This window comes from Hippoglossus stenolepis, chromosome 10 (assembly GCF_022539355.2).
Source record: "Hippoglossus stenolepis isolate QCI-W04-F060 chromosome 10, HSTE1.2, whole genome shotgun sequence".
In the NCBI taxonomy this organism is placed as follows: domain Eukaryota; kingdom Metazoa; phylum Chordata; class Actinopteri; order Pleuronectiformes; family Pleuronectidae; genus Hippoglossus; species Hippoglossus stenolepis.
In genome coordinates this window covers 2,896,042-2,909,325 of record NC_061492.1, presented here as the reverse complement: position 1 = coordinate 2,909,325, position 13,284 = coordinate 2,896,042, and the positions used below count along the sequence as shown (strand labels likewise).

Below are 13,284 nucleotides of genomic sequence, written 5' to 3'. Positions count from 1 at the left end.
CTCTCTCTCTCTCTCTCTCTCTCTCTCTCTCTCTCTCTCTCTCTCTCTCTCTCTCTCTCTCCTCTTGTTTCTGAAATGCTCTGATCAGTCTTTATATATCTTCTTCTTTGTTAGATCTGTTTTTTCTTTGTTCAGGTCCGATTCTGTTCAGTTACATTTGGTTAAAGTTTATAAAACTTAAGTTCTGTTCATGGAGCCAGAACTCTGTATTTTGTTCACTTTTAGCTGAATAAAACCCTTTATTGTTGAAAACCATTCAGAATATTTATATTCCTCTCGAGGGTCATTTGAATCATTTCCACACATTTCACGCTCTATATATTTGCTTGAATTTGATTTATTTATATTCATATTAATTTAAAGTAGAGTTTACAATAAACAGTATAGTATCAAGCCTCATTTACATTTTATGTAATAAGGGTTTGATAACGACACCATAGGAATATATATCAGCTGATGTTTAGTATCAGAAATGTTTTATATCCCCAATATCAGTATCTCCACTACATGCACTTCAGATAACTATTAGGAATCCTGTCTCTTTGATTCTTTTGAGTCATATCAGAGTTGTAGAGAGAGCTTCTCAGTTAGCGGAGCGTTCAAGACCATGACTCACTTTGTGGAGAAAACAGAAAGGAAGACTCGTCTACTGTCAATCGCCTTTAAAAACACAACATCTACCCACTAATTTTGCTGTGGAAGAGTTAACGAGTTTCAGAACCCAACAGTTAGATACACACCTGCCGAGACTCTGCCTTGCCGTATCGCATCTCGGTAGCAAAGTGCTCACAGTTGTAAGTGAAATAGTTGTACGATCGCTTACCCACACGGCACAGGCCTCCTTCACTATGATGGAAGGATCACGAGCATCACTTTTCATCCAGCAGATTGTTGACTTTTAACGGCGATGGCCGACCACATCGGTGAGCTTCTCACGCTCCTCTCCTCTTCTGCTCAGAAACCACCACCTGTGTGTTTTATAGAAAAGACAAACAGGAAGAACAGGGGCAAAGAAAGAGGAAAGGAGGAAGGTGCCATCATGAAATACACGTCATGTCCATGTGATATTCTAACGTGAATATAGTTATCACTTCACTCACCGTCTGTAGTGAAATGAACCACTTCATTCTCTCCGATGTAGACGGCCCAGTGCTGATAGCCCCAACGGAAGATCTGGATCAGGTCTCCTAGTTTTCCATTAAACTAAAAAGAAACATGAAAATACAAATATAAATAACAAACTGGACATGTAGTCAAAGTAAATGTGCAGTGATCAAAGTGCTCTTCATCGTGGCTTCCTGTTGTATTTGTTTGTGTGCACGAGCACGAGGGTCATACGACGACACAGCCCTGCCACAGGTTGACGTACGAAAGAAACTCCACTAATGTATCAGGACTTGGAGGAAAGTTTACTTGAGTCGTTTTCACACCTAAAAGTCTGAAACCAACATTGTTTCCATTTGATCTGTTTAGATTTGGTTTCACATTGTAATTCATGGAGCGCACTAAACATTTGTCAGAGATACGTACGTCCTGTGGTCATCAGCTTCGTGGACTGAGACCACCTTCACTTGACATTGATTAGATTGTAGACAACATGTGTTTCTGACATCCACGTGTTCAGGTGCTGTATTCACCAAGTGGTTTGAATAAAGTGCATGTGAAAAAAGGTCGTGTTTCGTTTGATGGGAGAAAACTAATGAACCCATTGATTTCATTAGTTTTGTTGGAACTCTGTCATCATTTAGATTTTACTCTCACAAAATGAACGTCCTTGTCGTTCAAGCATTAAATCATCAGAGGTGAAGACAACAAGAAGTTCTGTTGAAGTTGTGAAGAAGTTGAGGCAGCATTAAATCAGAAAGTCCAAACTCTGGTTCTCACTTTCACTTTCACTTTCTGTCTCTTTTCTTTGTTTGCTCCTCTTGTTTCTGAAATGCTCTGATCAGTCTTTATATATCTTCTTCTTTGTTAGATCTGTTTTTGTCTTTGTTCAGATCCGATTCTGTTCAGTTACATTTGATTAAAGTTTATAAAACTTAAGTTCTGTTCAGTCGACCCCTTATGGAGCCAGAACTGTATTTTGTTCACTTTCTTTTATGTTCAAAAGAAAACTTAAAAAAGTTTCACTGTAAAGGAACAAAAACTAAATCTACTGTAAGTCATGAGCAGCAGGAGACTCACCGTTGGTGCCATGTCTTCAGCTCTTCGTCTATCAGCTTCTGTCACAGACTGTGTGTGTGCACTGGACCACTGCAGATCTGCACATCCCCCAACTTTACAATCATTTCCTGTAAGTGGGCGAAGTTTCCTTCTCTAGAAATGTCCAGCAGCAACTCTGCCTTCTGGTTTTGACCATTTGTGAAGCTGTGAGAGAACATTTGCACGATTTAAACAATTTCAAATACAAATCTAACATCCTTATATTTTCCTGCAAAGTACAGATACTCGTTTCAAAAGTCAAATAACACAACATGTTGAAATAAAAAAACCACATCCATTGTTGGGAAGATAGTTTTCATTCAATTCTACTTGATTATTACATTAAATATATTATGAAGAATTGATCACAACAAAACAAATGAGTACAATAAAAATGGAAACATGTGATAAATGTCTTTTATAAATATATTTTTACATTCACAGTTTAGATTCAAGTCTTGAAGTTAGAAAAATCATTTTCAGTGAAGAAAGACTGAAATTAGTTCTGATTCAAGGTCCAGTCTTTTAACTGTGTTGAAGGAACCACAACAACCGTTTTCTCTCTAGTCTGCACAAGTGAAATTGTTTATTTAAATAGTTTCAATCATAATCAATGTCGACTGCATCAACTCAAACAATGGAGAGATCTTTCTTGTCATGTTTCTGTCTCATTAGTGCCAGTGTTGATGATGTCTTCTTGTTTTCTTCCTGTAGTCTTCCTCTTCCTCTTCCTCTTTCTTTTCCTGTTTGCCGGAAAGGCTGCTGAACAGAACTGCACCTAAAGCTGCTAAGGCCACACCTGCTACAGCGACGCCTGTGACCCCAGCTGCTGTTTGAACCTACAAGAGATAAGATGAGAAGAACCGTTGTTACTTAAACAATCGACAAACTGCAGGTCAAAGGTCACTAGGCTCTGCCACAGTCCCCTTATGAAACCACATTTAAAAGGTTCAGTGTGTAGAATCTAGTGACATCTAGTGGTGAAGTGTCATGTTGCAGCTGAACACCCTACCCCACCCTCCCTTCCAAACATGAGAGAGAACCTGTGGCAGATTCAGTCGTCATAGAAAATCAAAGGTTTAGTTTGTCCAGTCTGGGCTACTGTAAAAACATGGCTGCCTCCATAGAGAGGACCTGCTCCTGATGTAAATATAAAGTAAGACAGTAACTCAACATCTACCCACTAATTTTGCTGTGGAAGAGTTAACAAGGTTAACGAACCCAACAGTTAGATACACACCTGCCGGGACTCTGCCTTGCCGTATCGCATCTCGGTAGCAAAGTGCTCACAGTTATAAGTGGCAACGTTGTACGGTAGCTTGCTGCCCACCATCTCACAGGCCTTCTTTACTATGACAGAATGCTCAAGAGCATCGTAGATGTTATCCAGCAGATTGTTGACCAGGCGACGGTGATTGCCGACCTCATCGGCGAGCTTCTCACGTTTCACCTTTCCTCTGCTGCTCAGAAGCTCCAACGAGCCAGATGACTGACCACCTGTGTGTTTTATAGAAAAGACAAACAGGAAGAAAAGGGAGGCAAAGAAAGAGGAAAGGAGGAAGGTGCCATCATGAAATACACGTCATGTCCATGTGATATTCTAACGTGAATATAGTTATCACTTCACTCACCGTCTGTAAAGAAATGAACCACTTCATTCTCTCCGATGTAGACGGCCCAGTGCTGATAGGGTCCATCACGGAAGATCTCGATCAGGTCTCCTGGTTTTCCTTTAAACTAAAAAGAAACATGAAAATACAAATATAAATAATAAACTGGACATGTAGTCAATGTAAATGTGCAGTGATCAAAGTGCTCTTCATCGTGGCTTCCTGTTGTATTTGTTTGTGTGCACGAGCACGAGGGTCATACGACGACACAGCCCTGCCACAGGTTGACGTACGAAAGAAACTCCACTAATGTATCAGGACTTGGAGGAAAGTTTACTTGATGCTTTTATGCGTTCAAGCATTAAATCATCAGAGGTGAAGACAACAAGAAGTTCTGTTGAAGTTGTGAAGAAGTTGAGGCAGCATTAAATCAGAAAGTCCAAACTCTGCAGTTCTAGTTTTCACTCTGCAAACGAACCAAACCACGTTTCAGTTTGACCCTGAACGCCTCTTTTGGTCGGAGGAACCTTTCACACCTGATATTTAAATTCAGACAAAACTGAAAAGTCAAAGGGTCGTGAACAAACCAGGAAGGTGTGAAAGCGTCTTTAGAAACTAACCTGTTGTGGTTATTGTACAGATAATTTCAAACATGTCTGAAAGTGGATATTTTTACCTCCAGTATTTTGATTTATTTCCATTACAAAGACCGATCTTCATGTTTATGTATTTTACTTGTTTCATCACTTTGTATCACACAAGGACTTTAACTGTCAATAACTCACTTTAGTTAATAGTTAACATTTATTTATTTATTATGTCGACTTTTGACCTCATTTATATTACATTTCTCTCTCTCTCTCTCTCATGGTGGAGTGAGCGTGGAGCTGAGAGCGGTGTGTGAGTGTGGAAGTGAAAGTGGGTTTAAGACAAACTTTACTGAGCTTTATCATTTAGGTTTATGTTTGTTTTTGTTTGTCTTTAGTTGTCTAGTTGTTGTTTTCTGTTTAGATTAGTTTGCTGAGTGAGTGGTGAGTGTGTGAGTGTGTGTGTGAGCGTAGGTGCTAACAGGCAGCATGCCTGTGGTTGTGGCAGCAGCAGCCGAGTTTGAAAGGCTGACTCGCCGGCATGCCATCAAGGTGATCCCTCAGTGGCATGTAGTGTGGCAGAGGCCGCGCTGGCTGTGGGGAGGTGGTCGGGTGTGACTCGGTCAAGTCGGCCTCTCGGATGAACGGAGCTATCGTAATGTTCCTAGATAAGACGGCGTGAGCGAGGTGGTGGAAAGGAGTGGTGAGCCAATATAAGGCCTTTACCCCCTTCTTCATTCTCTTTCTACAATCCCTCCAAGGAGAGAAGGCTGTCCAGCCTCTTTCCCTGCATCGCCGAGGGGAGAAGCCTGGCTTCCAAGATAGTCTCACCATCTCTTCCTGGTTTTTACAAGAGTGTTTTTAAAGTCTGGAACCTTTGAAAAAAAAGAGCGAAGGCAACTGGGGGACTCCCAACTGGGCTGCTGCAGGAGCCTGTCCTGTATGGGACCATTTTAGATCAACCCCGCTGGGCACAAGTCACCTTGTCCAGAGTGCTGCAGGCTGCGGGGGTCTCCACGCTGGGCCAGGTGGTGGAGCTAGCCGGGCCTGGACTAGAAGACCCCACAGGTCTGGCCAACAAACTGGGGATTAAATCCGAAAGAACGATGGAGGGGGTACTTGACCACTGGAGGAGAAGACTGGCAGATCAGGACATCTTGGTTTTAAACACTTTTAAAGATGGTTCCATTTCCCCCAATGTGGAGGACCCTTTCTCCGCCACTTTCCTGGCACTGGATGTAGTTTTCTGGACCTCTGGTGCAGCCGCTCGCCCGGTCTCCTGGAGGAGCTTCCGAAAAACTCTCTATGGGCTAATGGTAAAAACACTAAACATAAAAAAACTCAATGGACGGAGTGACACTGCTTGGAGGAGCTATTTTGGTGGAGCCCAAGAAACCGCACCTCAGTGGAGGTCGCTTTATAAACCTCCACTGAGTAAGAGACACGGAGACCTCCAGTGGAGGTTGCTCCATGGCATCATGGCGGTGAACGCTTTTGTCTCCATAATCAAGAACACAGTGGAAGACAAATGCCCTTTTTGTGGTAGAAAGGAAGCAATCTTTCACTGTTTTTATGAGTGTCACCGTCTCTCTGATTTGTTTCTGTTTTTACAAGTTGTTGTTACCAGTTTTAAAGAGGTTTTTAACAAGCAGGTTTTTATTCATGGTTTTAAATACACTCGCCAACAAAAACAGAAAAGCCATCTTTTAAACTTTGTTTTAGGGCAGGCTAAGATGTCCGTGTACATAACCAGGAAGAGGAAGGTAGAGCAGAACGTCCACATTGAGTCGGTCCCTGTCTGTGTCAACATGATTAGATCCAGACTGTTGGTTGATTGTAGTTTTTATAAAGCAGCAGGTGACCTGGACTCTTTTAATGATCTGTGGTGTTTTCAAGATGTTTTATGTTCGGTGACAACTCGAGAACTCCTTTGTGCTGATTATCTGGTGGGATTCTTTTATTTATTTATTTAAAGCTAAATGTGTAATTTAAAATAATTTACCAGGTGTTTCAATGTGTATTGTCAAAAATAGTGCCGAATAAAGTTGTTTTCAAAATTCAAAATTCTCCCTCTCTCTCCCTATCTCTCTCTCTCTCTCTCTCTCTCTCTCTCTCTCTCTCTCCCTCTCTCTCTATCTCTCTCTCTCTTTCTCTCTCTCTCTCTCTCCTCTCTCTCTCTCCCTCTCTCTCTCTCTCTCTCTCTCTCTCCCTCTCTCTCTCTCTCTCTCTCTCTCTCTCTCTCTCTCTCTCTCTCTCCTCCTTTGGTTTCTGAAATGCTCTGATCAGTCTTTATATATCTTCTCCTTTGTTAGATCTGCTTTTGTCTTTGTTCAGGTCCGATTCTGTTCAGTTACATTTGGTTAAAGTTTATAAAACTTAAGTTCTGTTCATGGAGCCAGAACTCTGTATTTTGTTCACTTTTAGCTGAATAAAACCCTTTATTGTTGAAAACCATTCAGAATATTTATATTCCTCTCGAGGTCATTTGAATCATTTCCACACATTTCACGCTCTATATATTTGCTTGAATTTGATTTATTTATATTCATATTCATTTAAAGTAGAGTTTACAATTAAACAGTATAGTATCAAGCCTCATCTACATTTTATGTAATAAGGGTTTGATAACGACACCATAGGAATATATATCAGCTGATGTTTAGTATCAGAAATGTTTTATATCCCCAATATCAGTATCTCCACTACATGCACTTCAGATAACTATTAGGAATCCTGTCTCTTTGATTCTTTTGAGTCATATCAGAGTTGTAGAGAGGCTTCTCAGTTAGCGGAGCGTTCAAGACCATGACTCACTTTGTGGGAAAACAGAAAGGAAGACTTGTCTACTGTCAATCGCTCTTTAAAAACACAACATCTACCCACTAATTTTGCTGTGGAAGAGTTAACGAGGTTAACGAACCCAACAGTTAGATACACACCTGCCGAGACTCTGCCTTGTCGTATCGCATCTCGGTAGCAAAGTGCTCGCTGTTGTAAGTGTCAACGTTGTACTGTAGCTCGCTGTCCATCATGTCACGTGCCTCCTTCACTATGGTCATAGGCATACGAGCCTTGTACATGTCATCCAGCAGATTGTTGACCTGGTGACGGTCATTGCCGACCACATCGGCGAACTTCTCAATCTTCACCTTTCCATTGCTGCTCAGAAGCTCCGACGAGCCAGATGAGTCACCACCTGTGTGTTTTATAGAAAAGACAAACAGGAAGAACAGGGAGGCAAAGAAAGAGGAAAGGAGGAAGGTGCCATCATGAAATACACGTCATGTCCATGTGATATTCTAACGTGAATATAGTTATCACTTCACTCACCCTCGTTAACTAAATGAACCACTTCATTCTTTCCGATGTAGACGGCCCAGTGCTGATAGGGTCCATCACGGAAGATCTGGATCAGGTCTCCTCTATTTCCTTTAAACTAAAAAGAAACATGATAATACAAATATAAATAACAAACTGGACATGTAGTCAAAGTAAATGTGCAGTGATCAAAGTGCTCTTCATCGTGGCTTCCTGTTGTATTTGTTTGTGTGCACGAGCACGAGGGTCATACGACGACACAGCCCTGCCACAGGTTGACGTACGAAAGAAACTCCACTAATGTATCAGGACTTGGAGGAAAGTTTACTTGAGTCGTTTTCACACCTAAAAGTCTGAAACCAACATTGTTTCCATTTGATCTGTTTAGATTTGGTTTCACATTGTAATTCATGGAGCGCACTAAACATTTGTCAGAGATACGTACGTCCTGTGGTCATCAGCTTCGTGGACTGAGACCACCTTCACTTGACATTGATTAGATTGTAGACAACATGTGTTTCTGACATCCACGTGTTCAGGTGCTGTATTCACCAAGTGGTTTGAATAAAGTGCATGTGAAAAAAGGTCGTGTTTCGTTTGATGGGAGAAAACTAATGAACCCAGTGATTTCATTAGTTTTGTTGGAACTCTGTCATCATTTAGATTTTACTCTCACAAAATGAACGTCCTTGTCCTCAAGCATTAAGTCATCAGAGGTGAAGACAACAAGAAGTTCTGTTGAAGTTGTGAAGAAGTTGAGGCAGCATCAAATCAGAAAGTCCAAACTCTGCAGTTCTAGTTTTCACTTTCACTTTCACTTTCTCTCTCTCTTTTCTCTCTCTCTCTCTCTCTCTCTCTCTCTCTCTCTCTCTCTCTCTCCTCCTTTGTTTCTGAAATGCTCTGGGGTCTCATTTATAACCGTTGTGTACGCTCAAAACAGGGCCTGAAACATGCGTACGCCACTTCTCACGCAAATGTTGGGATTTATAAAAACAAACTTGACGGGAAAATTTGCGTATTTCCACACAAACTCTGACCCATGCATACGAACATTTTGGAGACGGGAAAGTGGCGACGCAGACGTGAGGTGGTGAACTGAAGCAGATTATTGATCCACTTCATCATTTACATTAAAACCAACAGCTTTAGTTGTGCTCGCGCGACATAACTGTTCCACAAGAACCTTTTAATTAAAAAATATATAAAACAACTTACAGCAAATTACGTTCAGATTCCATTTAACAGCGGAGTTACAGAGCCGAGTCATTAATAGGTTTTAATAATATCTTCTGACACTGCGCGTGTATCATCAGATCACTGCAGTGAACGGGACTGTGCCATCAGGCGCACAGAGCGACCTGGAGATCACTTACAAGAAATGAAGAAACTTTCCAAATAATACCCCAGAGTGGAGGTGAGGATCCACTGATGTGAGGGAATCGGTCCGATGCTCTAAATAAATAAATACTGACGTGACACTGGTGCGTGATTCTGCGGGATGTGTGCACACGAATGGAAGGATGAGGAGGAAATGAGGGTTCAGCGATGTCTGATCAGCTGATATAGATTCTATTGATCTGTGATCTGTGATCTTTTTTTTATTTCAGGCTCGGTTCTTTCTATCGTCTTCACTCTCACTCACTGTGTTAACAGCAGCAGCAGAGTATCAGTGTATTTTCTTTATTAGTGACATCACTGCTGTCCCATGAATCGCTCTTCACCTCCACCTCACTAACAAACACCTCGATGTCAGTGTCAGAAAGTTTCACTTCCTCTTCTCATCGCTTGATGCCGTGACTCTGTCAGGACTCACGGTGGAAACCCATTGGTCAGCAGCATAATTTAATATTCATGCCGTGCTTTGCATTGACCATTTATGGTTGAAAGTGGGCGTGTGGAGGGCGGATTTGGAAGCAGATCCACGCATTTAACGCTTCCAGGTGGACTGTGATTTATAAAGCGAACATTGCGTTCAGGTGTGCGTGCGCACGGTTTTATAAATCGGAATTTTCTTTGGCGTACGCCATTTCCGGCTTTTGGGCGTACGTAAACTTTTAGTATGAATCCTACGCAATGTTTGATAAATGAGACCCCAGATCAGTCATTATATATCTTCCTCTTAGTTAGATCTGTTTTTGTCTTTGTTCAGATCCGATTCTGTTCAGTTACATTTGGTTAAAGTTTATAAAACTTAAGTTCTGTTCGCTTTGTTGCCGTGGCAGAGTTGGCGTTGGCGCAACAGCCAGCGCACTACTCAGGCATCCCCTAAACACAGTGCGGCTGATCGCTGGCGTGGGATCGCTCCGCCAGGGACCTTCTGGGCGCAGTAGCGGGTCTACTTGCTTGATTCAGCTACAGCCGTGGAGACTCTCATCCTCCGGGTTGCTGTGTGGCTGAACTTTAGCTTGATAGGGTGTGTGGCCCTGTTCCTTCGTCGGCCGACATTGGCCACCACGCTCGACGGCCCTGCTGTTCTGGCTGATAAGGCACTGTCCTGGCTTTAAAGGAAGTGTTATCTCTCTTTCACTGTGGCTCTCCAAGGTCATTTGAGTTGACGCGTGGAGTGACTACCCCGGAGGGACGCCTAACTTTTATTAATATTCTAATTCTATTAGCGGAGTATCTGTGTACTCGTCCAGACTGTTTGTAGCAGTCCTGAACACCTCCCAATCTGTACAGTCCAAGCACGCCTGAAGATCCTCCACAGCTTCACTGGTCCACTGCTTTGAAGTCCTCACAACAGGTTTGCAGAGTTTTAGTTTCTGCCTGTATGCAGGAATCAAATGGACCATGACGTGGTCCGAGAGTCCCAGTGCAGCCCGGGACGTGATGGATAGGCACTGCTTACTGTGGTGTAACAGTGTTCCAGAATATTCTCCTCTCTGGTCGGGCATTTAATAAATTGTTTGTATTTGGGGAGTTCGCGGGTGAGATTTCCTTTGTTAAAGTCGCCGAGGACAATAACTAAGGAGTCCGGGTTAGTCTGTTCCACACACAGTATCTGGTCGGCGAGCATGCGTTGTGCCTCTTGCACGTTAGCCTGCGGTGGAATGTAAACACCGACCAGAATGAATGAAATGAACTCACGGGGGGAGTAGAAGGGTTTGCATTTGATAAAAAAATACGCACAAGCGAACCGGCACGTTTACCTCTCCTCCGTCGCTTCACTGTATGTACGAAGGTGAGGGCACCTTTGACCAGAATATCCAAAATTTCGACAGATGAGGCAATAAAGTCAGAAATGAATTCTCAGGAGTTATGACCCTGATGTTCATGAGCATTTCTCTGGTGAAAGAGCTCCCGGTTCTTAGGCAAAACACTGAATTAACTAACGAAACAAGACAAAACATCGTGCACCAACACACGAGGCAGCCGCTCATGCGCCATCTTGGTTTAACACTGACATGTTTTAATTATCTTTTTGTTGTTGGTCAGGTGCTGTGGGCCTGAGGCGCCACCCAATCCCTGGTGGTGGCGTTTTCTTCACGACGCTTTGTTGGTTTTCGGTGTCACGGGTGGTTAGTTTATTAATCCTTCCCTTTTTCATTTGGTTCTCGCCGCGGGTAAGTCCCAGCCCTGTCCCTGTGTTGCTCTTGTCTAAAGTGTTTAATTTCATATGTTAATTTGTGTTCTGTTGATTGTTTGTTTCATTGTGCTTTTGTTTGCATTTATTGAGTTACATTAAAGTTCTTTTCTACGAGTAAAACACGTCTCTTGCCCTGTGATAAACACGAACCTGTGCTGTTGCACACCAGAGTTTACTCATTTCCTGGAGGTGAAATTCCCCAGGTGGCGTTGTTGCAATCCCTCATTATCCCGGCTTTCCCTCACGCTCACACACATTTCATGCTCTATATTTATCTATATTTATATAGATTTATTATATATACTGCTCTTTATTTATATCATGCTTTATTTTGAATTATTTATATTCATATTAATTTAAAGTAGAGTTTACAATTAAACAGTATAATATCAAGCCTCATTTACATTTTTATGTAATAAGGGTTTGATAATGACACCATAGGAATATATATCAGCCGATGTATTAGTATCAGAAATGTTTTATATCCCCAATATCAGTATCTCCACTACATGCACTTCAGATAACTATTAGGCCCTGCCTCTCTCTGTCTCTTTGTTTTGTTTCTGAAATGCTCTGATCAGTCATTATATATCTTCTCCTTTGTTAGATCTGTTTTGTCTTTGTTCAGATCCGATTCTGTTCAGTTACATTTGATTAAAGTTTATAAAAATTAAGTTCTGTTCAGTCGACCCCTTATGGACCAGAACTCTGTATTTTGTGCTTTTTTTAGTTCACAAATAAAATTAAAACAGTTTCACTGTAAAGGAACAAAAACTAAATCTACTGTAAGTCATGAGCAGCAGGAGACTCACCTGCTTGGTTGGTGCCATGTCTTCAGCTCTTCGTCTATCAGCTTCTGTCACATCCTGTGTGTGTGCACTGGACTACTGCAGATAAAGAACCTCTCCCAACTTCACAATCATTTCCTGTAAGTGGGCGAAGTTTAATTTCTCTAGAAATGTCCAGCAGCAACTCTGCATTCAGGTTTTGACCATTTGTGAAGCTGTGAGAGAACATTTGCACGATTGAAACAATTTCAAATACAAATCTAACATCCTTATATATTTCCTGCAAAGTACAGATACTCGTTTCAAAAGTCAAATAACACATGTTGAAATAAAAACCAAATCCATTGTTGGGAAGATAGTTTTCATTCAATTCTACTTGATTATTACATTAAATATATAATGAAGAATTGATCAACCAACAACAAAATGAGTACAATGAAAAAATGGAAACATGTGATAAATGTCTTTTATAAATATATTTTTACATTCACAGTTTAGATTCAAGTCTTGAAGTTAGAAAAATCATTTTCACTGAAGAAAGACTTAAATTAGTTCTGATAAAGGTCCAGTCTTTTAACTGTGTTGAAGGAACCACAACAACCGTTTTCTCTCTAGTCTGCACAAGTGAAATTGTTTATTTAAATAGTTTCAATCATAATCAATGTCGGCTGCATCAACTCAAACAATGGAGAGATCTTTCTTGTCATGTTTCTGTCTCATTAGTGCCAGTGTTGATGATGTCTTCTTGTTTTCTTCCTGTAGTCTTCCTCTTCCTCTTCCTCTTCCTCTTCCAGTGTGTAGAATTTTGTGAAATGTAGTGGTGAAGTGTCATGTTGCAGCTGAACACCCCTCACCTTACCCTCCCCACCAAACATGAGGAGACTCACCGTTCGTTCAGCTCTTCATCTATCAGCTTCTGCCGCAGCCTGTGTGTGCACTGGACTACTGCAGATAAAGAACCTGTATAACTGCGCGGCCCTAATGTAACAATACTTTTTGTGTCATTTCTCGCCAGATTGTACAGCAGGTGGGTTCAGGTTTCAACCATTTATTGAAGCTGTGAGAGAACATTTTGCCGCGATGTAAGTGTAACCATGGTGATTGACTAGTCTAATTTAACATTTAAATAGTCCAATCGAAGAAATAACAACGCCAACCTGGAATATTAATCCAGGGAGTATTGATGACTTCCA

General features: G+C 41.5%; 1 protein-coding gene across 1 annotated transcript in view; it reads right to left on the bottom strand.

Moving 5' to 3' along the window:
• The window catches only part of LOC118116247, a 137,560-nt gene that overhangs the window by 114,508 nt on the left and 9,768 nt on the right, over positions 1 to 13,284 (bottom strand). The window contains exons 3-6 of the mRNA XM_047341687.1: positions 7,730 to 7,835; positions 7,339 to 7,595; positions 3,834 to 3,939; positions 3,443 to 3,699 (exon numbers count right to left, since the gene is read on the bottom strand). Coding sequence (XP_047197643.1) covers positions 3,443 to 3,699; positions 3,834 to 3,939; positions 7,339 to 7,595; positions 7,730 to 7,835 — 726 coding nt within the window. The remainder of the gene's footprint in view (positions 1 to 3,442; positions 3,700 to 3,833; positions 3,940 to 7,338; positions 7,596 to 7,729; positions 7,836 to 13,284) is intronic.